Source organism: Anolis sagrei, chromosome 4 (genome assembly GCF_037176765.1).
Source record: "Anolis sagrei isolate rAnoSag1 chromosome 4, rAnoSag1.mat, whole genome shotgun sequence".
Taxonomy (NCBI): Eukaryota; Metazoa; Chordata; class Lepidosauria; order Squamata; family Dactyloidae; genus Anolis; species Anolis sagrei.
This window is the reverse complement of record NC_090024.1, coordinates 185,582,527-185,609,036: the sequence shown is the minus strand read 5'-3', so window position 1 is coordinate 185,609,036 and position 26,510 is coordinate 185,582,527. Positions and strand designations below refer to the sequence as shown.

The 26,510-nt window shown below is 41.6% G+C and overlaps 1 protein-coding gene across 7 annotated transcripts in view; it reads left to right on the top strand.

Annotated features, from left to right (window-relative positions):
• The first annotated feature begins 382 nt into the window (after window positions 1-382).
• KIF21B (kinesin family member 21B) overlaps window positions 383-26,510 on the top strand; it is a 79,609-nt gene continuing 53,481 nt past the window's right edge. For all 7 annotated transcript variants that reach the window (XR_009631343.2, XR_009631342.2, XR_010909881.1 and 4 more), the window contains exon 1: window positions 383-806. Coding sequence is in view for 3 of the 7 variants with exons in the window: in XM_060773210.2 (XP_060629193.2) it covers window positions 763-806 (44 nt within the window). In the remaining 4 variants the exon portion in view is untranslated. The remainder of the gene's footprint in view (window positions 807-26,510) is intronic.

Sequence of the window (26,510 nt, the reverse complement as noted above, 5' to 3'; positions counted from 1 at the left end):
ATCCCCAGAGGTTGTGAGGTTTGCTGGAAAGTAGGCTTGGAACAGTTTCTCCTCGTAGAGATGTTCAAAATGTTGTCGAAGGCTTTCATGGCCGGAATCACTGAGTTGCGGTGAGTTTCTGGGCTGTATGGCCATGTTCTCGAAGCATTCTCTCCTGAGGTTTCGCCTACATCTATGGCAGGCATCCTCAGAGGTTGTGAGGTCTGACAGTTCCCCTGTTTCCCTAACAGTGCGCCCTCATTCATTCTGTGTCCAAAGAGAGGAATGGAACCCCGGTCTCCAGAGTCCCAGTCCAGTGACGGGGCGCCCCTTCCTCCCTCCCTCCCTCCCTCTCCAATTCCTGGTGGGGGCGGGGCGTGCCCCTCTTCCTGGAGCCCCTCCCCCTCCTGCGCCCAGCAACGCGCAACTCGCGGCGCCTCGACAGTCCCGCTGGTGCTGCGGGGCGGGCAGGATGGAGCGGGGGGCTGCGTAGCTGCTCTGGCCCGGCAAAGGAAGCCCGCCGCATTCGCATTCGCGCTCCTTCCTTCCCTCCCTCCCTCCCTCTCTTTCCTTCTCTCTCTCTTGCGCGCGCCATGCCCTGCCTCGCCGGGGGCGGCCTCGGAGCCTCGTGCTCGTAGCCGAGCTGCAGCCTCGCTTTGGCCCTCGCCTGGCCCCAACCGGGATCCATGGTGGTTGAGGAGCAGCGCGGAGGCGGCGGCGGAGGCGAAGAAAGAGGAGGAGGAGGAGGAGGAAGGCGGAGAGGAAGAGGAAGAGGAGGCAGGCATGGCTGCCCCGGGGGACAGCTGCAGCGTCAAGGTGGCCGTGAGGTGAGCGCCCCGCACAGAGACAAAGGGAACCCCCCTTTCACCGCTCCCTCCTCTGTTTCGCGCACGCCGCTGGGCGAGTCCATTCATCTAAAGGGGGCTGGGCGTTTTTTGGAGCCCTGGAGGACTCCTTTCCCCCTCCCTCCCTCCCTCCCCTTCCTTCTGGGTTTAGGTCGTAGCTTGGAATTGGGTGCCCGAGGGCAGCAGCAGCAGCAGCAGCACGCCTGGGGCATGGCAGCCTTCCCGAGCTCAGTGCGCGTGTGTATTCAGACACAGAGACACGCGTTGGCAGCAGTAGTACACCTCTTTGTTTCCTCTGCAGAGGTCCACACAGTGGGAGGCTCCACGGTCCAATCGCAGGACCTCCCCTCTCGCTGGATCTCTCTCTCTTTCTGCATCAGCCTCCCTCTCTCGATTTCCTCTTCTCCCTCCCTTTCCTCTGTAGTTCTCTATTTCGCTTTCTGTCCCTCTCTCGCTATGCATAGCTGTCTATTTTTTTGTGTCCCCTCCCCCTCTGATCTCTCTTTCTTGCTTCTCCTCCTTCTCTTTCTTTCTTTCTTTCTGTATCTCTCTCTTCCTCTCTTATTTATTTATTGACTGTATTTCTATTCCGCCCTTCTCACCCCGCAGGGCACTCAGGGCGGATCACAATGCGCATATACACGGCAAACATTCAATGCCATAGACACACAAGATATATAGAGATACAGATGGTATTTGCTCCCTTCCCCTGTCTCTGCCTATCTCTGTCTTCCCTCCCTATCTCTTCCTCTGTTTCTGCATGTCACTAGCTGCAGCAATACTTTGGGCATCACTAGCCACACTCCCACTTCTCTCTTTCTCTCTCCCTCACTCTGGGTCTGTCTCTCCCTTCTGATCTTTCTATCTTCCTTCCTTCTTCTCCCTCTCTCTTTCTCTCTGTATCTCTCTCTTCCCCTGTATCTATCTCTGCCTCCCTCCTCATTTCTTTATCTGGCTCTGCATGTTTGTCACTAGCTGCAGCAATACTTCGGGCATCACTAGTCACACTCCCACTGCTCTCTTTTGCTCTCTCTCACACACTCTGGGTCTCTCTCTCCCCCCCCCCTTCTGATCTTTCTTTCTTTCCTCCCTCCCTCTCTTTCTCTCTGTATTGCTCTCTTCCTCTCTTCCCCTGTATCTATCTCTGCCTCCCTCCCCATCTCTTTCTCTGTTTCTGCATGTCTGTCATTAGCTGCAGTAATACTTGGGCATTACTAGCCACAATCCCACTTCTCTTTCTCTCTGTGTCACTCTGGGTCTCTCTCTCCCCCCCCCCCCGCCCCTTTGATCTTTCTTTCTTTCTTTCCCTCCCTCTCTCATTCTCTTTCTCTCTGTATCTATCTCTTCCTCTCTATCTGTCTTTCCTATATCTATCTCTGTCTCCCTCCCCATCTCTTTCTCTGCATGTCTGTCATTACCTTTAGCAATACTTTGGGCATCACTAGCCACACTCGCACTTCTCTTTCTCTCTGTGTCACTCTGAGTCTCTCTCTCCCCCTCTTCCCCCTCTGATCTTTCTTTCTTTCTTCTCATCCCTCTCTCTTTCTCTTTCTCTCTGGAAGAGAGAGATAAGAGGGCCCTTCCTCACCCAGAATATGAAGGCAGAAGATCCCACAATATCTACTTTGAACTGGGTTATCTGAGTCCACACTGCCATATATTCCAGTTCAAAGCAGAAAATGTGGGATTCTCTGCCTTCATATTCTGGGATATAAGGCTGTATGGAAGGGCCCTCTGTATCTCTCTCTTCCTCTCTCCCTGTATCTGTCTATCTTCCTCCCTCACCATCTTTTTCTCTGTCTCTGCATGTCACTAGCTGAAGCAATACTTTGGGCATCACCAGTCACACTCCCACTGCTCTCTTTCTCCCTCTGTCACTCTGGGTCTCTCTCTCATTCTCTCTCTCTCTCTACCTTTCCTCTCCCCCATTCATAAGCAACCTCCCCATGATGAAACAGTCAATCCCTTCTTATGAAGCCTTTTAAATAATTATTTCCCATAAAAGCTGACTTCCTGCTATTGCCATAGCTACATAGAAGAGATGTGTGTGTGTGTGTGTGTCAGTCTTTTGAAGAAACCCAGGGCTGCCCCTCCTCTTTTTTTGCCCAGCTTGAGAAACAAGGAAATCCTGTATTTCGCACATTTGCCCTCTTTTTCTCTGTTGTTCTGCCTCTCCTTTTGCTTGTGTCTGGGTGGCTGTGTGGAAGCTTGCCTTTCTCCCCCATTATTGATATTTCTGATAAATCCGGTGCTGTCAGGTTTCCGTAGGGGGCTGGCTGGTTCCTTCCCCTTGTTCATCTCTTATCTCTCTGCAACAGAAAAACCTATTTTCTTTGGCCGGGACTTAATTTTTCCCATACCATGTTTGTGCCACAATCTGTCATCACATGCAGGTGCATAATATCCTCCTTTGAACATCCTCCCTTCATTTGGGGTGGGGTTTGGGGCAAAATCTGTTGAATGCAGCACCGGTTTCACCAAACAGGGCTGCTTCACACCCATTTCTCTCTTTCCTTAGTTAAATGCTGCAACCCTTTGAGCATTTTCTGTCTGCAATGGATATCAAGTGTCAATGTGCTGCAGGTACAGTGTTCCTTTCTCTGTCCACCTGAAGCCAGGCAATTGTTTTCACCCTTGGGAAGGAAGGGTGGTGTTCATGCAGTGACAACGCTATTCACTACCCGAGGTCGCTTTCTTTTGTATCGACACTACACCTTTGTGTGTCTGTCTAGCTGAATGATCTTCATTAAGAATCACATCTAGTACTAACCACGAATTGCGGCTGTGTTTTACATCAAGAAGGGTTATGCTTGTTTTTCCTCAGAGGTTGTTCAGGAAAACAACCTGCCATATTATGAGGTCAAGTAGGTCTTTGTTGAATTGGAGTTAAGTGGGGGAGAGGGGGAGCTTTGTCCACCAAATGTTACACTAGAGAATATTGAGTACAGAGACTAAAGGGGCTGCCATTTTGGCAAAGCATCAATGCTTTTGCCGGGCTAGGAGAAATCCTCTGTACAACATGTAGAACAAAAGTGGACATGCTGAGACCAGGTGAGGGCAATGCTTGCCACAGCTCAATCCAGAGCTGCATTTCTTTCTGTCATTCTTCATTTCGTACCCAAGGTGCTGGAAGAGGGCTCCCTCCATTTTTGTTGCTTTCAGATTCAGAAATGCACCCTTGTATTGCTTGTCCATCATGTAGCAGCTTACCATTGTCATACTGAAGCTTCCTTGCAAAGTAAAAGCCAACCCTTTGCTCATCCTCACTGCCTCCCCCCCCCCCCAAGCCAGGCTTGACCAAGGCAAATCAATTCATTGGCCTGAGGGGCTGTGAAAAAAGGATGGTTTTGCTGCCTCTCTTTTCTGACTTGTGTGCTCTCTGCCTTTAGGCAATTTTTGTGTCATACAGCTGGCTCCCTAAGAGACAGACTGTTAAAGGGAAGACAGGAGACCATTCTGATGTATAGAGCAGCCCACTTTTGTAAGAAATTGCATGCTAGTGATTCCTTTAGGAGACTGTTCTACAGCTGGACAGAGCAGCCTTTGGACATGTGTGGAAAAATTAAACAAAATTAGCTATGGGTTGCTGTGAGTTTTCCAGGCTGTGTAGCCATCTTCCAGAAGCATTCTCTTCTGGCATTTTGTCCACATCTGTGGCAGGCATCCTTAGAGGTTGTGATGCTTGTTGGAAACTGGGCAAGTAGGGTTTATATATCTGTGGAATATCCAGGTAACTATACCTGCAATCCACTTGTCCCAGTACTGAAATGGGAGGGACAGGCAGAGCTCAGAAGGGTTGTTAGACTATAGCTCAGTGGTTCCCAACCTTTTTTTTTTTTGACCAGCGCCCACTTTGATCAAGGACCACTTTGACTAGGGACCATTCTCCAACATTAGTACCAAAAGGGTTATGAATCTGTTTTTAGTTAACTTTAGATTCAGTTTGGGTATTTGGGGTGCTGATTCAGAGAATTGCATTGGATAGGCCACATCACTCTAGTTTCTAATACAGAATGTATGCTATCTGCTCACACATAGAAAACCATATTTAATAAGCCTTGGCACTATAAGAGGGTTTAACAAGACCAATAACTCTCATTGCAATGGTGTAGTGAAAGTGAGGCCATGAACCTTATTTTAGTTCTTGTGGACTACTGGTGATCCACAGACCATAGGTTGGGGACCACTGCTATAGCTCCTAGCATTCTTGAACACTGCCATGGTGGCCGGGGTGTTTGGGGAGTTGTACTTCCAGAATATATTAAATATATTTTTCTCCACATTTAAGAACTAGAGAACCTCATTTTTTGATCAGGGACTAAAACTGCATTTGTATTGGGCTGAAATTGGTAGTTAGTTGGACTGCAGCCTGGTGTGAGTGGACACCCATTTTCTTTCTTTTCCTCTCACTCTTGACCTGATTTCTTGTGGAGGGATTTTGGTATCAAACCACACCTACCATAGATGAAGAGCTGCTAGAGAAAGGTCTTAAATTTGGGTCTGGAATTATTGCTTTAGATAAGTGCTCCTCTTTGGAGAATAGACCATCATCGTATTTACTATCTAAGTTTACATCACACAAGCACAGGATCTGATTTTAGTGCAGATAATAAACTCCTAAGAAGCTTAATTTTTATGTGTTGATGGGAAAAGGGGAGTTTTAGTTGAGAGAAGACCCCTGTTTTAAACATTTTCCTAGGGTATTGTCAGCTCAAGAGGGACAGAGCCTCATTCCCTGAATTCAGGTTCTGCATAGGTTTTTAATGCTTTTCCTCCCCAAAGAACAATAAATTAAGCAAATGCATGCAAGCCTTCTTAATATGCATAATTCAGGCAGAATTTTGACACAGTTTATAATTTGTCACAAGGGAAACAAGGGAAAGTGTGAGGAGGAGAAAATGTGTTACTTCATTCACCGTATACATAGAGCTGTCCATGAGTGTTAGTGGGTGGAGGAAAAGTGCAAAAGTTTGTTGAAAAGCTTTTGGCAAACTTGTATCTAAAAGAGGGTCTGAGAGCTGAGAAGGCTAATTAACAGAAGAATTGTAACCTGCCAACAAAAAAGCAGAGAGGGAGATCTGTGCCTGTCTCCTTGGCTGACAACTCCTCCCCCCCCCCCCCTTGTTCTCCTTGTACATGTACATACTATCTATCTATCTATCTATCTATCTATCTATCTATCTATCTATCTATCTATCTATAAGTAAACATGTCTCTGCCATTATTGTATCCTGCTATACAAGCTCTCAGTATCGATTAAATCCAACCAATTGTACCTTAATTTCCTTTTTCACTGCTGACCATGTCTGAACCTGAACAAAAAAGTAGATGAAGGGAAAGTAGTTTATTTTAAGGCAAATTGAAGATTGATTCATGCCTGCATCTTCTCTATCTCCCTGCTTCCCATTGGAATTGATCATAGGAAGGCCCAAGTTCTCAGACTTCTAACATGAAGAGCAGATACCAGAAGTTACTTAATGTAGCAATACTAATAAGTAGTTCAGCAGTATCCTAAACTGAACTTAGATTAGCTTGCTTGGAGAGTCATGTCCATGGAGAAAATATTATCTGGCAACTGCAAGGCCATACATGTGTGAGTGCATGATGAGTTAACTTCAGTGGAACTCTTACTAATCGGATAATGCAATCATTTGAACTGAGTGCTGAATGCTAGTGATAAATGGGAGATAGGAAAGAGAAGACGGCCGTCTCAAGGGTCATGCTGTCTTGATACTTGGTGGTATTGGTCCTCTCCATTCAATATGTGTCAGTCAACAAAGATTGACTCTTCTGATAATGAGGCTCAGCCCCTTAAATGGGGAACAAAAGGAAGGGAGGTGTGCTTTGCCACCCAAGGCCAGAATACATTAAACAAGGCTCAACACGTAGAGGAAAATCTGATACATACATCACAGCAGCCATAAGGAAGCTTCTGAAAATTTTGTTCCCAGGGTTATTTTGGCATTAATATGTCTGGAATAGCTTAGCACATGGATATCTTCCTTACCACTTTCAGATGCTTTTGTTAATATTCTGTGTGATCACATAGATATTATTGCTCCAGTACCCACTGGCATGCTGTTTTATACTGGCTTCCTTGCAGTTGTTTCAATCTATTAGTCTATATTTAGTGATTTTCAGAACGAGCTACATAACTGTAGTGCTGACCATAAGATTTGGTGTTTGTTTATTTATTTATTTACCACATTTATATCCCACCCTTCTCAACCACAAAGGGGACTCAGAACAGCCTTACAAAGGCAGTGATTCAATGCCATATTGGTAAATAAATGAAAGCATTAAAACCAAACCCATTAAAAACATAGCATTAAAACATCAGTTAAAATCACATGATCCAAATGGTATTCCAGGGCCGGTCCAAGTCATCATTATATTTATAGTCTCATATTGCACTACTCCCATTACTGACTGAAAGCCTGATCCCAAACCATGTTTTCAGTATTTTCCTGAAGGACAGGAGGGATGGGGCAGATATAATTTCACTGGGGAGGGGCCATCACTTAGAAGGCCCTGTCTCTCATTGCCACCAGTCATGCTTGTGAGGGGGTGGGACCAAGAACAGGATTTTCCCCAATGATCTTAACCTCTGAGGTGGGTCATAGAGGGAGACACATTTGGACAGATAAGCTGGACCGGAACCATTAAGGGCTTTATAGGCTAAAGTGAGCATTTTGAATTGTTTGCAATGCTAAGGAAAAAGGGCCAAATAGGGTCTAAGCCAGGCATTCTCAAACTGTGACCCTCCAGCTTTTTGGGCCTCCAACTCCCAGAAGCCCTAATGAGCTTGTTCGATTGTCAGGAATTCTGGGAGTTGGAGGCCCAAACAGCTGGAGGGCCACAGTTTGAGGATGCCTGGTCTAAGCAGACATCAGCTCAGTGCTGCTTTAACATTTAAAAGCCCATCATTGCATAGCTAGCTCCAACCATATGACTCTGTGTTGTGCAGTTTTTGCACAAAGGCTCCCAAGCTGCTGGCCTAACCTTAATCTAAAGGTCAACCTACTTGATATTAATTATCCACTTTACTGGCACCATTGTCTAACTTGGCGACATCAACCAATGTCTTAAATATATTGTGTATCTCAAGGTCACTAAGGAAAATATTGATAAAAACAGACCTCTTGATTGATCCCTGAGGATCTCCCATCTGTTAACTTTTCTTCAGTTAGAAGATTTGCCTTTTAACATCCCCCCGTTTCCCTTTAGATAGGCTGTTCTCATTTCATCTTGCTGGATGTTTATTTTCTGCCATTTGTTAATGATTGGCCATGTCATACTGCATTGAATGCATTACTGCAATTCCCTTGCCCAGAAAACCAACTATCTTTCTAAAAAGAATATCAGATTAGTCTGGCATAAGCCTGCATAGCATGTACACACACACACACACTCCTTTGAGATCAAGGCACCACTCCATTCATGGGTTGTGACATGGCATGTGATTGATGAAGACCCTCTCTCTGGTAGCCTGGAACAGCGTGTTGCACTGTCATCATCTGGCACAGTTTACCTTTTGTGAGTCCTTGCTGCCTTTTTCCTCATGTGTGTTTTTTCCACATCAGTAACCATCCTTCTGCTGCCTTTATCTGCTACTGAATTTATGCTTACTATAAGCAAAATGTGTCACGCATGCAAAAGTCAAGGCTGTTAAAAAACAGTTGGTGAAACCACAGAACCCTTGTGCCAGATACATGGGAATTGCATTGATATTTTTAAATAATGTGTGATCAGCTTCCTTTGCCTATCACCCTGCTTTCAAACAGAAATTCTGGCCTTACCAGCTGATCTGTTTATCCAGATGTCTCTTTAACTTTAATCCTTTTCACATGATATTTTAAAAAGCCAAACTTGATTTGAGTTTATAATGCTGCGTTTTTAGGCACAGAGAGATTTCTGTGTGGAAGGCGAAGAGATAATTTGAAAGTAGAAAGAAGAAATCTGGGCTTTTCTGTGTCTTTTGTTTCTTTTTTAATTAATAAAATAAATGTTTGAGAACCCAGGGATAATGGTTTCCTCTTTTTAACAGTGTTCTAGTGCCCAGACAGAGAAAGGCCAAGGTATAATCAGAAGCAAGGTTATTGTTTGTCTTCTCTGCAGCCACATGGGAAACTAATTCACAGAAACGTGAATATCGTGGGTGTAAAAAGAAGCAAGTATGGAACACACAGAAAGTTTTCCTTTAGGCTTGTATTCTCCTGTTTCACTACACAGTATAGCCTAAACCACTGTTTTGCATGTCTGTTCATAACTTACTGTGAAAAGGAGAATTGTGCTTCACCGTTGAGGAATAATATCATGCTGTCTCATGTGATGTTGTCAGTCTCACTCCAGAAAGGTGGAGAATATGGCTTTCAAATAGAGTTTTATAAAGTTTTGTTGTTGTTAACTGCTGTCAAGTCAACTTTGATTATGCAGATCCAATTAATGAGATACCTCTAAGTCATCAAAATACATTTTTATGTTGAATGGTTAAACCAAAGCTAATTGTTAAAAATTGTGATAATTGCCATTAACAAGAAATGTTAATTATTACAAAAATGTTATATACTTTAAGTCTAGTCATGTCCAACTATGGGGGGTGGTGCTCATCTCCATTTCTAAGCCAAAGGGCTGCTGTGGTCCATAGACACCTCCGAGGTCATGGAGTTGGTATGTAGTTGGCATGGAGTGCCGTGACCTTCCCGCTGAAGCAGTACCTATTGACCTACTCACATTTGGAAGTTCTTTAACTGCTAGGTTGGCAGAAGCTGGGGCTAACAGCAGGAGCACACCCTGCTCCCCGAATTTGAACCGCCATCCTTTCACCAGCAAATTCAGCAGCTCAGCGGTTTAACCCACTGTGTCACCGGGGTTTCCAATTCTTTAATATCACATCTTTAAAAGAATTTCATTTTTTGACCATCTAGGGCAGTGGTTCTCAACCTCGAGTCCACAGATGTTTTTGGCCTACAACTCCCTGAAATCCCAGCCAGTTTACCAGCTGTTAGGATTTCTGGGAGTTGAAGGCCAAAAACATCTGGGGACCCCAGGTTGAGAACCACTGATCTAGGGATAACAAATTATTTTTAACAGAATATTTCCATGCTTTGAGTGTATGGGGATATTGACCATAACATGCTTAGAAGGACTGGAAGCAAAGGATATGAGGCTAATATTAGTCCCCCAAAAAGTTCAGTTTGGAGCTAAGCAGGATAGAATACAAAGGGCGTATTGACAATTGATAGAGAGAGTGTATTATGTCAGTGCTATTGTCTTCTGAATTTCAGTCAAGCAACACACAAGATGAGGGAGAGATTAAACCACATGTTTGCACCTCCCTGACAACTACACATCCTTGCGGAGTCCTATTTTGCACTTTGAAAATATATCAAGGAATGATTTACTAAGTAGAATACCTTGATCATCAAAATTATCTTGTGGTTCAGGAGCTAGAACAGCGTTTCTCAACCTGGGGTTTTGGACCCGGGGGGGGGGGTCATGAGGGGGGCGTCAGAGGGGTCACCAAAGACCTTCAGAAAACACAGTATTTTCTTTTGGTCATTGGGTTCTGTTTGGGAAGTTTGGTCCAATTCTGTCATTGGTGGGGTTCGGAATGTTCTTTGATTGTAGGTGAACGATAAATCCCAGCAACTACAACTCCCAAATGTCAAGGTCTATTTCCCCCAAACTCCACCAATGTTCACATTTGGGCATATTGAGTATTTGTGCCAAGTATAGTCCAGATCCATTATTGTTTGAGTCCATAGTGTTCTTTGGATATAGGCGAACTACAATTCCAAAACTCGAGGTCAGTGCCCACCAAACCCTTCCAGTATTTTCTGTTGGTCATGGGAGTTCTGTGTGCCAAGTTTGGTTTAATTCCATCATTGGTGGAGTTCAGATTGCTCTTTGATTGTAGTTAACTATAAATCAAAACAACTACAATTACCAAATGACAAAATCAACCCCTGCCCAACCCCACCAGTATTCAAATTTGGGTGTATCGGGTATTTGTGCAACATTTGGTCCAGTGAATGAAGATACATCCTGTATATTAGATATTTACATTACTATTCATAACAGTAGCAAAATTACAGTTATGAAGTAGCAACGAAAATAATTTTATGGTTGGGGGTCCCCACACTATGAGGTACTGTATTAAGGGGTTGCGGCATTGGTAAGGTTGAGAAACACTGAGCTAGAGCTTTGAGAAAGAAGTTTAATTCAAATGGCAACTTTTTCACAGTGTGTAAAATACTGTGAAAAAAAGATGGGCCCTATTTAAAATAGCTGTATCTGTGCATCCATGACCCACCCATGAATGTAACTCTTACCCCTTGAAAGGAAGGGGCACGGAGTTTACTGCTGCTTGCCTCTCCCAATGCAAAAACAACCCCCAGCCCCAGTAATTCACAACATGGCAACTCCACAACAAAAGACCTAATGAGATATTTTCCATTTGCAGAGGGCTTTTTTATTTTGTTTTTGGCTCAAAATGGTTGATAACTCTTTAAAGTGTTTGCAACTTTTTGTGTAATTGTAACATGTTGCCATTATGAAATATACTGCTTTGAAATTGGGTTAATCATTTTAAAACATCCAGTATGCAAATAATTGTGAAGAGTACATGTGTGATGCTGTTCTTCCTCTTTAGCTCTTCTTCTAAACAATAGCAGTGAGGGCTTGGTCAAGGATTTACCTGCCCCCACCCTTTGAATGCATTTTTAAAAGAGTGAAACATGGCCATTTGTTCTGAAGCACATTCTTTCACAATTGATGTCATATGTGCATGTTTTATAGACATGCACAAAGTCGCCTGGGGTGCACTTGTTAGTAAAGCTGCCTGTGTTAACTACTCCATTATATTTCCCCACTGACACTTATACTACATTGAAGTCAGAAGAAGAAGGTATGATTAAAAGACCTTGAATACCCAGACTTAGAAATCATACTTATTTTGTCTCTGGTTGTCTTGATTAGCTTAAACTCATTTACACATGCTTCATTCAGTTTGAAGAAGGCATAATAGCTTCTCCTAATCAGTCCCAATTTGCCACAATGATATTTTTCATGTTTGGATCTCATTTGAGATCCTAATTAATGAAACCTGGTTTGAATCTGGCATAAAGTTAACTCACTTCAATTTTGAAGGTGGAAATAATTTCTCAGGCTCTGGCTGTTGTCAGTGTTTTTGCAGCAGATAAATGGATTATAGTACTTTGTAGGTTTCCTGCCTTCTTGTGCTGTGATCTAACTGAGGTATCCCCACCTTACTTCAGAAATCATCCACACCCTCTTCAGAAGTGCTTGTGTGCTGGCTCTCGCAAGGCTTTTATTCCTATTGTTTCCTCTACAAACCACGAGTATGGAAATTGAAGTTCTAGTCAGTCATGATGTCTTGAATCTACAGGGACACAGAGCATGCAGACTTATGATGCCAATCAAGTCTGCCATCACATTTGACAGTCGAATATCTTTTGTGTGTGTCAGGAGTGACTTGAGAAACTGCAAGTCTCTTCTGGTGTGGGAGAATTGGCCGTCTGCAAGGATGTTGCCCAGGGGGCACCTGGATGTTTTGATGTTTTACCATCCTTGTGGAAGGCTTCTCTCATGTCCCCACATGGGGAGCTGGAGCTGATATAGGGAGCTCATTCGTGCTCTCCCCAGATTCAAACCTTCATCCTGTCTTCCTCAGTTCTGCTGGCACATTGCATCACCAGGGGCTCCTGTCAAAGACAATGAAGTGATGCAAGGGTTGAATTTGTTTGAAAAAGGTGTCTTAAGGGTTTAGCTTAGAACTGCCAAATAGAAGCAATAATTAGAAAGAAAGTTAAGTGGGAGCTTACAACAAAGAATCAAACACAAGTGTTTTTTTAAATTTAAAACTTAAATTAGCCTCCACTGAGCGTTTCCTGTAGTGTCTGTGAACTGTTTTAAGAGCTGAGAAGAGTCAGGAAATGGAGCTTGTGAAACCAGGAAAGGAAGTAGATTTCAAGTTTATTTAAACCCTTGCAACCTCCAGACCTCAGCCAGTCTTATAAACATTCTTGTTGCAACATGCCATGCTCTTGATCTCTCAAAGAAATGGAAGTGGGGGTTCTGTTGCTGCTAATCCCCTCTTATGCTCTGGCATATGCCAAGTGCCTTTCCTCCTTTGTAAGGATGAAAGAGCATCATGTTTCAGCACTAGCAACTTTTGACAAAGGCATGTTTACTCCAGAAGAGTGGGTCTTAAATTATGTTTTACCAATTGTAACTTTTTGGCTAGGTGAGTCCTTAATGTGTTTGAGAACATCTCCCTGCTCTGTTGCTCCATGCCCTGCTCTGACTTCATCTAAGCAGAAGGCTTTGCAGGATATAATTGGTGGGTATACTTGGAGTCAGGGAAGGAAGTTAAAAATGCTGATTTCAAAGTAACAATGACCTCAATAGTGGGGGGGGGGGGGGTTGTACAGAGTAGTCATGGTAGTAAGAGGTGTTGCTCTCCAATATATTACATTAAAATGGATCAGAAAGCAGGAAGGGCTTTGTACATTCCAAATCTGAAAAGTCAGTCACTCTTAGGTAAAGGTTTTCCCCTGACATTAAGTCCAGTTGTGTCCAACTCTGGGAGTTGGTGGTAATCTCAATTTATAAGCTGAAGAACTGGCATTGTCCATAGTCATTTCCTAGGTCATGTGGACTGCATGGAGAGCCATTACCTTCCCGCCAGAGTAGTGATCTACTCACATTTGCATGTTTTTGAATTTCTAGGTTGGCAGAAGCTGGGGCTAACAGCGGGAGCTTATGCTGCTTCCCGGATTTGAACCTTTGACATTTCAGTTAGCAAGTTCAGCAGCTCAGTGCTTTAACCCACTGCACCACCAGTCACCCTTGGATGCATGCAAATTTCCCATACATGTGTACAAGTATGGATAAAATGTACCTGCAGGCCATATACATCTCCCAAGTATCTTTTCTCCAATCCTCCAGTGTTCCCCCAGTTTTTAGATGTAAAAATATACCTTACCACCCAATGAATGTATCTGCCAGCATGTAAGTAGTATATATGCTTGTGTGTGTGCCAAATCTTTGGGGTGGGAAGGATGAGATCTAAATGTAATAAATAAATAAATAAATAAATAAATAAATAAATAAATAAATCTGCTAAGATGGTATTCCCCAATGAATGAGAGTCTGTTGTGGTGTGGTTGTTTGGAGGATGAGCTATTTTTTTTCTCTGCCTTGTAAGGCTTATTAATTCCCTTGGCTGTGATGATATAGACAGTTGGTTCCAAAACACAACAATACACTGCCAGTGGGATCCTATTGTCTTAAACCTGTCCATCAATGAAAGATATAAATGCTGCTTTTGGCTGATGACTGGCACAAATAGGTCCTTGCTACCTAGGGTTCTTGGAAGGTCTGATGTCACGTCAGTAAGATCTCATTTGGCATCACTGAATCTGTCAGAGCAAGGAAGGCAGAATAGGAGCTAGCAAAACAAGACAGCCTGTTTATGTACTCTGCTCTGAGACTCTCATATTAACAAACAGTTGATAATTTTCAACCCAAATGGCAATTTCTGTTGGCCATTGGATTGATATTGAAACGAAGAACATAACATACAGAGGGAATATATATAATGAAGATTTGGTTATGGTTATAGGGGATGCCATCTTGACACCACACACCCTTTTTTATGAGTAAGGAATGCCTGCAACACTCACCATATTATTTAGAAATCAGTATTCATTATTTCAGTGGGAAGTATTTCTAGGTAGGAATAGGAGAGAAGTTGCATTTGTTCTATATTTTAGGTGAACCAACCGAATAGCAAGATAAAACTGAAATGCATAATTCCTAAATAAACAGTTTGGTCCTTACCAGCCTGATATGTGTCTTGTTCTGACTCAGTTGTACTTCCAATTATGTACTTTTTCACATTTTAGAATTCAGTTTTTGGCTCAAAAGCCATTTTGTTTTAACATTTCCCCAACCATAAAGTTCCTTGGAATAATGATCTGAATGAAGCATCTGAAGAAAATGAAATTGCAGCCATTTTGCTGTTGCTGGAAAAAGGTTCCTCAAGATATGAATGAATTATGGATGAGCATAATAAAAATATACTTGTTCCAGAAACTTGCATAAAAATCATTACAAATATGGTTAAAACCCAATAAAATACAAAAATAGGAGTAATCACTGAATATAAATCCCCTGAAATGATTTGTCCATGGAAATACAGGCTGTATTGACCAGCCTTTTCAAAGTGATAGAGTACACTTAGGGTGGGATGGGAATATTACTTTACAAATCATTCCCATGTGTTGTGTACTGTGTAACTGAGTCTCCATAGACCAAGTCGAAGTTATTTTTCTCTCTGATGCAAAGGACAGACTGAACCTATTCCTCATTCAATAGCAGGCAGAACTCACACTTAAATACTAGTGGCATCCTTTCCCCACAATGAGATACCAGGATTGTTTGTGGAATAGGAGATAATATGACTCTTACAACTTTATCCTTCAACAGATAAGGTGTTGCTGTTACTTCCGACAGTCTGCTGCCTGTTGTTGCTTGATAGTAGGGGCAGCCTCTGCTGTTTGTAAGTGTAGTTTGCAGATACTCAGAGAGACACTCCCTGATCTTTCCTTTTCGCCTGTCTGGCATTAATGGAGCATCAACTGCAATGAGTATTAGGTCAATCCTTGCCTGTGCTGAGCTTTAGACAGTTCTGCTTTTCTTTGTGTCAGATCTTGCCTTGAGGGCTCTAAACACGTGAAGCAAATAAAGGGCAGGGCATGTTGACAGTTATAATGGTTCTCTTCTCTAGTTCATTCCTCTTGTTAGCTTTATCTGCAGAGAAGAAATTTTCTGGAACTGTGTAGAACTTCAAAGCAGTTTTCATGGGTTATATGGCCACATTAAAGGGAACGTTTTAATTTTAGCTTATCTTTTTTTTCTCACAGAATGCCTCTTTCTTTCTGGTATTGTGGCACCATGCCAGGGAATTTATTTCAGTACTAGAGTGGCTTTGGGGTTGGCTTCACTGAATTCTCGTGCAGTATGCAGTTGGTGCTTAGCCAATAAACCTTATGTTATCTCTGTTCAGACAGAACTGCCATATAGATTTTTTTAAAAAATAAAAGGTAGTTGGGATCAATATCTATCTATCTATCTATCTATCTATCTATCTATCTATCTATCATCTCGTGGGGTCTCCTCTTTTATGTTATTCTTCAGCCATAGAAGACATGGCAGAGTTTTCTGGATTAACAGGGAGAAACAGGGATGCAACCGTGTTTTCAGAATCCAACACATAAGATGCAGCTTTCCCCACAGATAAGCCTCTTTCCCTTCCACTTGTTTTTTTTTTTAAAAAGAACAGAAAAGAAAGGTAGCAGCTTCCTTCAGCAGTATTTAAAATAAAACTGCATATGGTAAGTACAGAGATCCTATCTTATCTTGTTTTTGTTTGTGAGAAGAAGAAACTGCACAACAAAATCTCATTTAGAAGACGTTGAGATGGTTTTGTTGGTCTCCAGAGAGTTTTTGCATTTGCACAAACAATATTTATTCTGATTATATAGCTATACTACCATAGCAGCAGCCTTGTTGCATGAACATTTACAAATGAGAAATATCAGATGGATTGGTTGTGTCATTTTTATCAGCTCCTTGATCATTCTGATCTTGTTGTGTTTCAAGTTTTGTTTCGGAAAGGGAAAAGATAGTTGTTTTGTTCGGAATTGTTTTATGCAAAGTGAAGAAGCAGTGATGTGGGGAGAGACTCATTATTCCCTTCTTTTCTAGTGAGAAATCTAGTGGTGATAAGGAATTTAGACTATAATTATGAGGGAACTGCCTGGCAAGCATTGCTAACAGTACCACCAATATGCAGATGACATCCCAGGAAGGTTGTGGAACTCTGGATAGGTGCTTGGAAGTAGTTTGGGGATAAATGACTGAAGAAGCTGAAACTGAAACTTAGGCCCCTTCCACACAGCTGTATAAAATGCACATTGACCTGGATTATATGGCTGTGTGGACTCAGCCAGTTCAAAGCAGATATTGTGGTTTATGTTCCTCGATATTCTGGGTTATATGGCTGTGTGGATGGGCCCTTAATCTAGATGAAATGGGAAGTTTGTTAGAAAACTAATATGATCTGTCAAAGGATATACATGGCATCTAATCAAGAGTTCAAGGTGAAAGGCAAAGACAAGGGACAAATTCTGTTAATTGTCAGAAAGGAAGCAGTTGCCTGATAGGTGTTTCCATTGTAGATTTCTTCCAGTAGAATCGTCCTATTGCGCTAAAGACAAATGGTAGCAAATCCCATGGAGAGGTATTGTGAGGATCACAAGGCACAAGGTTCAGGAAGGCATAATATTTGGTGTACTATTAACACAAAGTTAAGAGCGGATCATGGTGTAGGAGTTTTTTTTAAAAAAACTTCTCCCATTATATTCTGCAAATTCAGTTGTTTGACCAAATGTAAAGCAATTAGACTTTGAAAGAGATGAAATGCAAAAAAACTTGAAGGTTAGCAAGACCGTTTGGGCAGAAGGGGAAGTGATCATGGAATAAAATTAATGTAGCATATCCTTAGCGTTTTGTGTTAACATTGAGTTGCTATGGAGGAAGTAAGCCTACTGGATTCTTTATTGTGATAGGTGCTGGACTAACACAAAAAAAATGGAATGCCAGCTTAGATGTAAATAGCAATTGTGGTCAGTACATAAATGTGCAGTACAAAGCAAATCCTGCAGACATGTGAACAGTTTGTTGGGATGGTGTTCAAAGTATTTGATAGTTTGGGTTCAGAACCTTGGATTGATCTTTGCTTGTTCCCATTAGATCACACACCAAAAGTGTGACAGATAGACAAGCACATTAATACATATTTTTGTAACAAAGACAATTGGGGCAAATAGGAATATATGTGAATGTTCTAAGTACTAGTGTACAGGATACAGAAGGGGGTTTTGGAACAGGAAGAGCAATAGCAAAATCTTTGACAGATTAAAACTAATGAGAGATACAGCATTTTTTTAAAGTGCACATCCATGCAATGATCTTCAGAAGAGAAGACACTTTTCTCCTAGGAGTGTTGGGGGTTGAGGAGAGCAAATGAATGTGGATATTTATTGCCTAACTGTGCCTGGTTGAACTGACCTTCTGGGCTCTGAGGGAGTATCCTGTATGAGACACTGTCAAAATATGCTCTGTTGTTACATGAAATGGAAGACAGGCTTGGGACATGGAATGCACAAAGAGGAGTTTACATGCAAATCTAACTCAGATGACTTCCCCTGAGACAATGCTGTGACGGTGGTGAAATCTCCCACTTTTGATTTATTCCCTCCTGCCTTTGAGGGTTTTAACTCTTCCTTCCATCCCAAGAATAAAGAACTTTAGGTATTTGGGGTGAATTCTCACCCATTGCTAAATCTTGGTAACTGCTGTTAAAATCTACATTGCCTTTTTAGTTACCCCAACACAAGTGCATAAGTGATTAAGTGTATGTCATCTAGGACTTAAGCCAGTGTTTCTCAAATTATTTCCCCTGAAGGTAAACTTGTTATGCTTTATCTGCAGCTCAAAAATATTTTATTTTCCCCCAATCATGATCACTTGTGGAATCCTAGGGTTCTAGGAAATTCTGCTTGAGAAACCCAGATGTAGGCAGCAGAGATAAGAGTCACACTATTTTTTTTCGTGTCAGGAGCGACTTGAGAAACTGCAAGTTGCTTCTGGTGTGAGAGAATTGGCCATCTGCAAGGACGTTGCCCAGGGGATGCCTGAATGTTTTGATGTTTTACCATCCTTGTGGGAGGCTTCTCTCATGTCCCCACATTGGGAGCCGGAGCAGACAGAGGGAGCTCATCTGTGCTTTCCCTGGATTCGAACCTGCGAGCTGTCAATCTTCAGTCCTGCTGGTGCAAGGGTTTAACTCCTAGTCATACTGTTGAACTACATGTCTAAGTGTTCCTCATGATTGGCAAGGGCTGATGGGACTTTCAGTTGGATATCCTCTGAAGGACTGTGTGAATCCTGCCTCAGAATTAAAGGAGTCTTACCATGCTTTTTTATTACAGCTTTGATGCTGCAGATGCTCTGAGCAGATAGAAACAAATAGGGCCACCTGATGTCATTTTGCAAACTGACCCAGAAGGCATTAACATATATTACTTTGTTATGAATCCTGTGCTCTATTGTGTAAGAGTTTTGTAGGACTTCCACTAGTCTAGGGACAGGGCTACAGTATTCTTCTTGGCTCATTCTTTTCAAGTGATTTCCAGAAGCAGAATTTATGCTGTGAATTATTCTAATATGTTCTTAATTTGCATAATGTATAAGTATAATAAACTCCAGCTGTTGCATTAAAAACATCTCAGAATTGAAGAAAACTCATTGTGACTATCAGTTGGACGAAATAACTACAGCATACTCATGGTTATGCCCTCAAAACAAGCTAAACCAGGCATCCTCAAACTGTGACTCTCCAGCTGTTTGGGCCTTCAACTCCCAGAATTCTTGACAATTAAAAAAAGATCATTAGGGCTTATGGGAATTGGAGGCCCAAACAGCTGGAGGGCTGCAGTTTGAGGATGCCTGAGCTAGACAGAAAAAAATGCTTGCCTGGTGTATGGTTGCTTTATGCTGCAAGACAGAATGGACAGAGATGCAAATGAGAGAGAAAAAAACCCGAATGGCAGGAAATGAGTGGCACTCCAGATGTTACTGGATTGGAATTTATACCATTCCTCACCACTTGCTGGAGCTGATGAGATTTCTAGTCCAACACCATCTGGAGGGGCACATATCCCCCTGCTCTGTGGCATTAAGATGGGGTGAGCAACCTCTCAAGACAACTATAAGTATATGGATTTAACTGGGATCTGAAGCCATGTAGGAAATGCTAAGTCTCTTAAAAGATTATCCTGTGAGGGTACAAGTTCTGGAGTTACACATAGCAATATCTAAACCTTGCCAGCACAAATACTTAAGGTCTAGTCACTTATTAGGTTTAATGCTACTCAGTACTGATGTTTGGAAAACATGCAGAATGTAGCCAAATGTATTGGATAATGACAGGTCAGAGTTTGCAAGGTTAGCGCTGTGGCTAGAGAAAGCACCCAGAATCTGTTTGTCTGTGTGGCCTACTCAGATTATGCTAGTATCTGTCATTCCTTCTTCCCCATCCTGCATTTGGGAAGATAATAGCTCTTCCCTTGATAAATGAGACCCTAAAGCCTCATCATTTGTGCCTTGTCTAATCTATTTTTCATGGTAATAGTCCCCTGGTCATAGACATTATGGCTTAAATAGCTTCTTCCTTGATCTTCTTACATGTTGAATGGAAGCTTGTTTAAAGGATCTGGCTAGTTCTTAAAATACACTGTGGATTTTCTTACGAAATGCAAAGAATGTACATTCTGTACATGAAGAATGTACAGGAGAAAGATTGCCTCCAGAACATGGCCATATAGCCCGGAAAAACCTACAACAACCCAATGTACATTTTTGTTCTACAAACCATGTTTCAGTACTCTTGATTAATATACTCAAGAAAATGCTTAATGCTTCAAGCCATAGTTTTTGAGAATGTTGAAATGAAATTTGTGGTCAGTGGTTTCAATGGAGAAATTATTCAGCTCAGTTCTTGCTGAGATATCACTTAGCCAATGTTTTCTATGAAAGATTGCTGAGATACATGTTAGCATTCCCCCCATACAGTATATCTTGTAGGTTTTTGCCAATATAAAAGAACACAAATTGTTCTAAACTCCTGTGAGCACACACTTTGCATGTGAACTTTGAACATAGTTTCAATTCTAATTGGAGAGTGGCTACAAGCCAGAACTCAGAGACTGATTGGTTTGACTTAGACATGGTATAAATACCATAGTTTGTTTTCATATTGAGATGAAATGTGACATTTGAAACTAGCATGATATGAAGGACTGACATTTCCCACAGGGATAATATTCTCACTCATACAGAGCCACAAGTAGAATTGGAATATGGGGAGCTGGACGTGCCTATGTCTGGAAGCAACTCTGCAGCCACAATCATTTTCACAGATTTCATCTGGATTTCCACACATTTTTACAATCCTGGTTCTCACATGATGCACATGTCAGGTGTATTTGATAAAAGACCTTAGTGCTTAGGCATTCTTCTCTGAGGTTTGGAGTCAGTAACTACATATTCTGCTCTGAGTGGCCTCTTCAGAATTTCTCAATCTTTTATAGCATACATTAACAGGAAATATTGGTTAAGAGCTGTGTCTTGTGAAATAAATCCATATTATTTCTGTAGCTTGAATAAGGTTAGTTTTCTCCATAGTAAAATGATATTATGGGGCAAAGGCGGTTGGTATCGTATTAACCGAGAATACATTTTACTCTTGGAGCATGCAGAATCTGGTGAAATATAAAATATGTAGGAAATTGACTCTTTATATTCTAGTTACAACTGGAAATATGGATTGTTTATAATTGAAAATGGCTACTTAGGGTCTTAAGCATCTTAATAGGTCTTATCCTTTTAACATGAAAATGCACCAAAATATAGAATCATAGATTTCAAAGAGACCTCAAGGACCACCTGAATATGTTTGTTATTGTTGAATGCCTTCTAGTCATTCCTGACCCTAAGATTTTCTTGGCATGAGAATGTATTATTCGCCCAAGATCACCCAGTGAGTTTCCATGACTGAGCAGACTTTTAAGCAACTGTGTTCAGTTAATTTGTTTATGCCATAAATGTTTACATTAGATTACCTTCTTGTGACTTTTCCAACTGTCCATTTGGCTAATGTGGTACTCAGGGGAACTGTTTTATAATGGTTATGTCCCTTTTTGTCTGAGTATTCCCAAACATTATTGTTAGAGGAATTTTCTTTGGCCTCTTTGCTATTAGCTTTTGGGCTCTCACAGAGGTCAGTACTGTTTGGGTTTACATGACATCAGTATTCTGAAGATAGTGAGCTTTCTCAATATTTTGCAACTGATGCCAAGAAGTATGTGGAAGTCCAGCATTGTTATTTGGATGCTTTGACGGACTGGATGTGAATGAATAAATACTCTGAATTGAGATGAAATGGAATTTTTTTGGTCAATAGGAAAGCTAACCTGGGATTAGGATTGCAACCTGTTTAAATGGGTTTGTGCTCCCTGTAAGAGCAGGTTCATAATCTGGAGATGCTGTGGAACCTGAGATTACTTCTGGAAAGCCAGGTAGCTGCCAAAAGTGCCATCACCAGGTTTACTTGGTATTCATGCTGTACTTTATCTGAGGGAGGGCAGATGTGGCTCCTCTCTTATTTATTTCCCAATTAGGCTACCATAATGGCCTCTGTGTGGGAATGTCCATGGAAAATGCTTGCATGCCACAACTCATACAAAATGTCAGTGGCCAGATTATTGTTAGAGACCATATGATATCTTAGAGACCATATGATATCAGAAGAACTGGACTTTGTTTCAGAGCTCAGTTCAAGATGTTAGTTTTTAATCCATACAGCCTCAAATGACTTGTGGATAGAATATCTGAAAAACCATTTTCTCTTATATGAGCCTGTTTGGAATTTGGTATCCTCAATGAAGGCCCTCTTATGTATTCTATCATCCACTGTGGTTAGGTTGGTAGGAGCAACTTGGTAGATGGAGGGCTCTTTCTATTGCAGCATCCCAGTTATGGAAGTCACTTCCAAAAAAATATATACTGGCTCCACTTCTTTTGATTGATAGCGAAGAGTGTTTTTTTAATATTTTGTGTTACTTAAAGTGATAGTAATTGTTTTGGTTGTTTTACCTCTTTATGGCTCTCAGTTATTTTTGTCTGCTTCTGTAAGTTCTTATTTATGTATTTTATGTTTTAAATGTTTTTAAATATTTGCACATTGTATCTCAGGGGACCTGGTATTTTCAGATACAATACATGTGTAAAGGATGAATATGGAACCCAGGAAAGAATGAACATGGAACGGCTTTACAGTGTCTTTGGAAAATGAGTTAATAGGAAGTTACTGGTGTTTTATGTTTCTAATGCTTTTTATATGGTTTTTATAATGTGCGTTAGATGTTTTTATTTTTGTTTTATGTTCATTGTGGCATCAAATTGTGCCAGTGTAAGCCACCTTGAGTCACCTCTGGGCTGAGAAAGGCAGCATAGAAATGCAGTAAATAAATAATAAATAAATACATGTACCTATGTGTAAGAGGAAGAGGGGCCGACCAAGGACAAGATGGATGGATGGCATCCTTGAAGTGACCGGACTGACCTTGAGGGAGCTGGGGGTGGTAACGGCCGACAGGGAGCTCTGGCGTGGGCTGGTCCATGAGGTCACGAAGAGTCGGAGATGACTGAACAAATGAACAACAACAATGTGTAATGTGGCAATGGTGGTAGTATGATAGGAGAAAAGAGAAGCACATATCTTACCAAGCCATAGTCCTTGGGTTTATCATCCACCTTGTTCACATTCTTGCTTTGCTCATCTTAGCAAAGGGGCTTGACTGTTCACATATCCTTTGCCATATATATATATATATCTGGGTTTCCTTCCTAGTGGCTTTAAAGAAGCAAGTTTGGGAAAGCTCTAATGTTCTTATTAAAGAGCTAAAGGCCTCTCTTAATCTGTGGCAGAGGAAGGAGAGGTACATTTGCTGATTAAGTCTGCCATGCTTAAGCTTTTCACCAATTACCTGGGCTTTCTATCTATATCAATTAAATGCTAGAAATGTAGACTGAAGTTGTTCAAGACTCGAACATTTTCACTCTACATTTCCATGCCTCCTAATATTGCTACTCTTCATTGTTGCAGATTGAAAGATGAAACTCTACCAGTCAGTATAAGATGCTCCATCCGAAGTTATCTTTTCTGTCCAATGTGAGGGAACCCTTTGGCCTGCAAGAAAAGTAGCAAAAGAAAAGACTCCTTCAGATCTTTTTTTGAAAAAAAAACCCTAAATATTTTTAAGAGCTATTAGTTGCCAGGATCTGTATTTTGCCATCTCTATGTGAGGAAGAATTTAATCTCCCTCTTTAACAGTCATAGTTATAAGAGGCATTCTGCTATCAAAAGCAAGATTAGGATGGAATCAGGGAAGTTGTAAGACAAAATCCTCTCTATGGGGATCTTTGTGGACTAAGCATTTCTGTATAGCAAGGCTGCCACGGGGGTGGGGAAAAGGGAAAGCTCCTTCTTGGCCTCGGGGGCTATGGATTTGAGTATAAGACTAGAGCCCATTTGTGCCTTGGACCCCAGCCCAAATGGTTCCCCTTTCTATAAATGTTGGCTTTTGCAGATGGAGCTAAACAGTCAGGCCATTGTGTGTGTCAGGGCCACTGGAGAAAATGCCTGAGTGGTGTTTTATATAGTGTGTCAGTGTGTTTCTTTTCAAGTTGTCTTTTCCTCCTCCTTCTCCTGTAGAGGCTTGGTTGTCAAGGCAATCATGTCATGGGGGCTGCTGCTTTTCTATCTTGTCGACACAGAGAGACTTATATCCAAGCTACCAGTGGGGCAGGCTTTCTGTTTCAGCAGAGTGCTTTGTGGATGCTTTGCAAACTGGATGTGTGCTCACTGATGGGCAGTCTACCTCTTCTAAAAGGCCACACAGTATTGAAGAATCCCACTGTCATATGTGCATAATGCATCACACTTGTATTTGTGGGCTTACCCTATATACTCATGTATAAGTCTATACATTTTAGTCAGAAAATGAATCTAAAAAACGTATCCACGGGTAAATGTGTGTACTGTACCTTAACATTTCTCAAAAAAGGAACCATCCCCTTCTCTGGGTAGAGTGGAGAAAGGCAAGAGCTTAGTCCATCCCAGGAAAACCTAAAAGAAGTCCTGTTGCCTCCACCGTGGTGCCACTTCTGGCCTTTTTGAATGCCTGGGAGGGAAAATAGTAGTGGTGGCAAGGGTGGCAGGCCTCCTGGGGCAACATTGGAGCTTTCCCTCTCTGTGGAATGACCCACAACATATAAAAATCCATAACATTGGCTCCAAAACCTGATTCTGATGTATACATGAGGTGAACTTGTACACACGTGTATATGGTAGGTAGAGTTATAGGTGCAAAGTATGCCTGGCCCATAAAAAGCATCAAGTCTACTTATTTTAGCATCACACAGGTCTCACACTATGGAGGAAAAGAAAGGCTGAGTACACACTTGTGTCAGTAGCATCTCCTGGAAGAAAATTTATTTACCTCTATTCCTGTTGTTTCAAGAGATTATTCTTCGAAAAGAAAATATGTGGGTGGCAAAAGAACAATCTTGAAATGAAATGTTGTCAGTGTATTTTTTTTTTAAAAAAAATACTTACACACCCTAATCTGAACTGATGAAATAAGTTGGTAATATCAGCAAAATCTAGGCATCGTGTCACAATTTGGATGGGGAAAAGCCATAAAAACAATTTGGAGCCTTGCTCATTTGAGTTTTGGTTTCGTGCATGACAATTTTCTAGGTCAGGAATTTGACTTTGCCAGAATTCTGCTTCACTGAAATAGCATGTAGTGTTGTGTGTGTGTGTGACATGCACAGTTCTTGGAAGATTAACTTGTCATTGTCAAACTATGATCACAGAAGGAGAGCACAGTGTAAAATTGGTACTGTCAGCCTCACATTTATCTGATGCCATCTGCACATGCCACTCAGAACAGCTGAATATTTCTCTGTCCTAATATTCAAATATCTGCTTTTGTCACTAACAGAATTGCTTTTTAAAAAATTGAGTTTAGATTTCAAGCTACTGCACGCAAGGTGACCATTCTCCATGCAAGGCTTTCTCTTTTTTTTAACCTAAAGGAAACTGTAGGAATAATGTAGATCTATGTTAGAGCCCCCAGTGGTGCAGTGGATTAAACAGCTGAACTTGCTGATCGAAAGGTCACAGGTTTGAATCTGGGGAGTGGGGTGAGCTCCTGCTGTTAGCCTCAGCTTCTGCCAACCTAGCAGTTCAAAAACATGAAAATGTGAGTAGATCAGTAGATACTGCTCTGGCGGGAAGATAACCATGTTCCATGCAGTCATACCAGCCACATGACCTTGGAGGCATCTACAGACAGTGCTGGCTCTTTGGCTTAGAAATGGAAATGAGCACCAACCCCCAGAGTCGGGCACAATTGGACTTAATGACAGGGGAAATCTTTACCTTTACTACCTTATGTTAGAGTGCAGGCTTTGCATTCATAAGGTCCCAATCTCTGGTGTCTCCAGGTAGGAGAGAGAAAGGCCCTAGTCTGAAACATTGGAGAGCCAGTCTCAATATTTCAACATTAAACTAGACAACCCAAAAAGGCCTATTCAAACCTCTGTTAATGTGTAAAGGCAACTATAGTGTCTGTGAAACTAAAAAACAAATGTATGCTAGAGATTTCTTTTTCTTGGTTAATCTAAAAAATGCTACAGGATTCCTTTATATCTCTTAGTATAAGTCTGTTTCCTATTTGATGTCACATTTATATTATGGGATACTGCTTCCATATATTTTCTGGCCCGTTCTTAATTCTGGTTGGTAAAGAGGCTTTGAAGTCTTTAAACACATCATTTGTACCACTTTGTACCTGTAGAGGGCTTGAAGGGATGTTCTAGCCTTCTTGTGTGGTCACTCACATTTATGGTTTCTTAGTAAAGAGGTAAAATAGCAGATGGCTGCATCAGGAAGGCATTAAAACC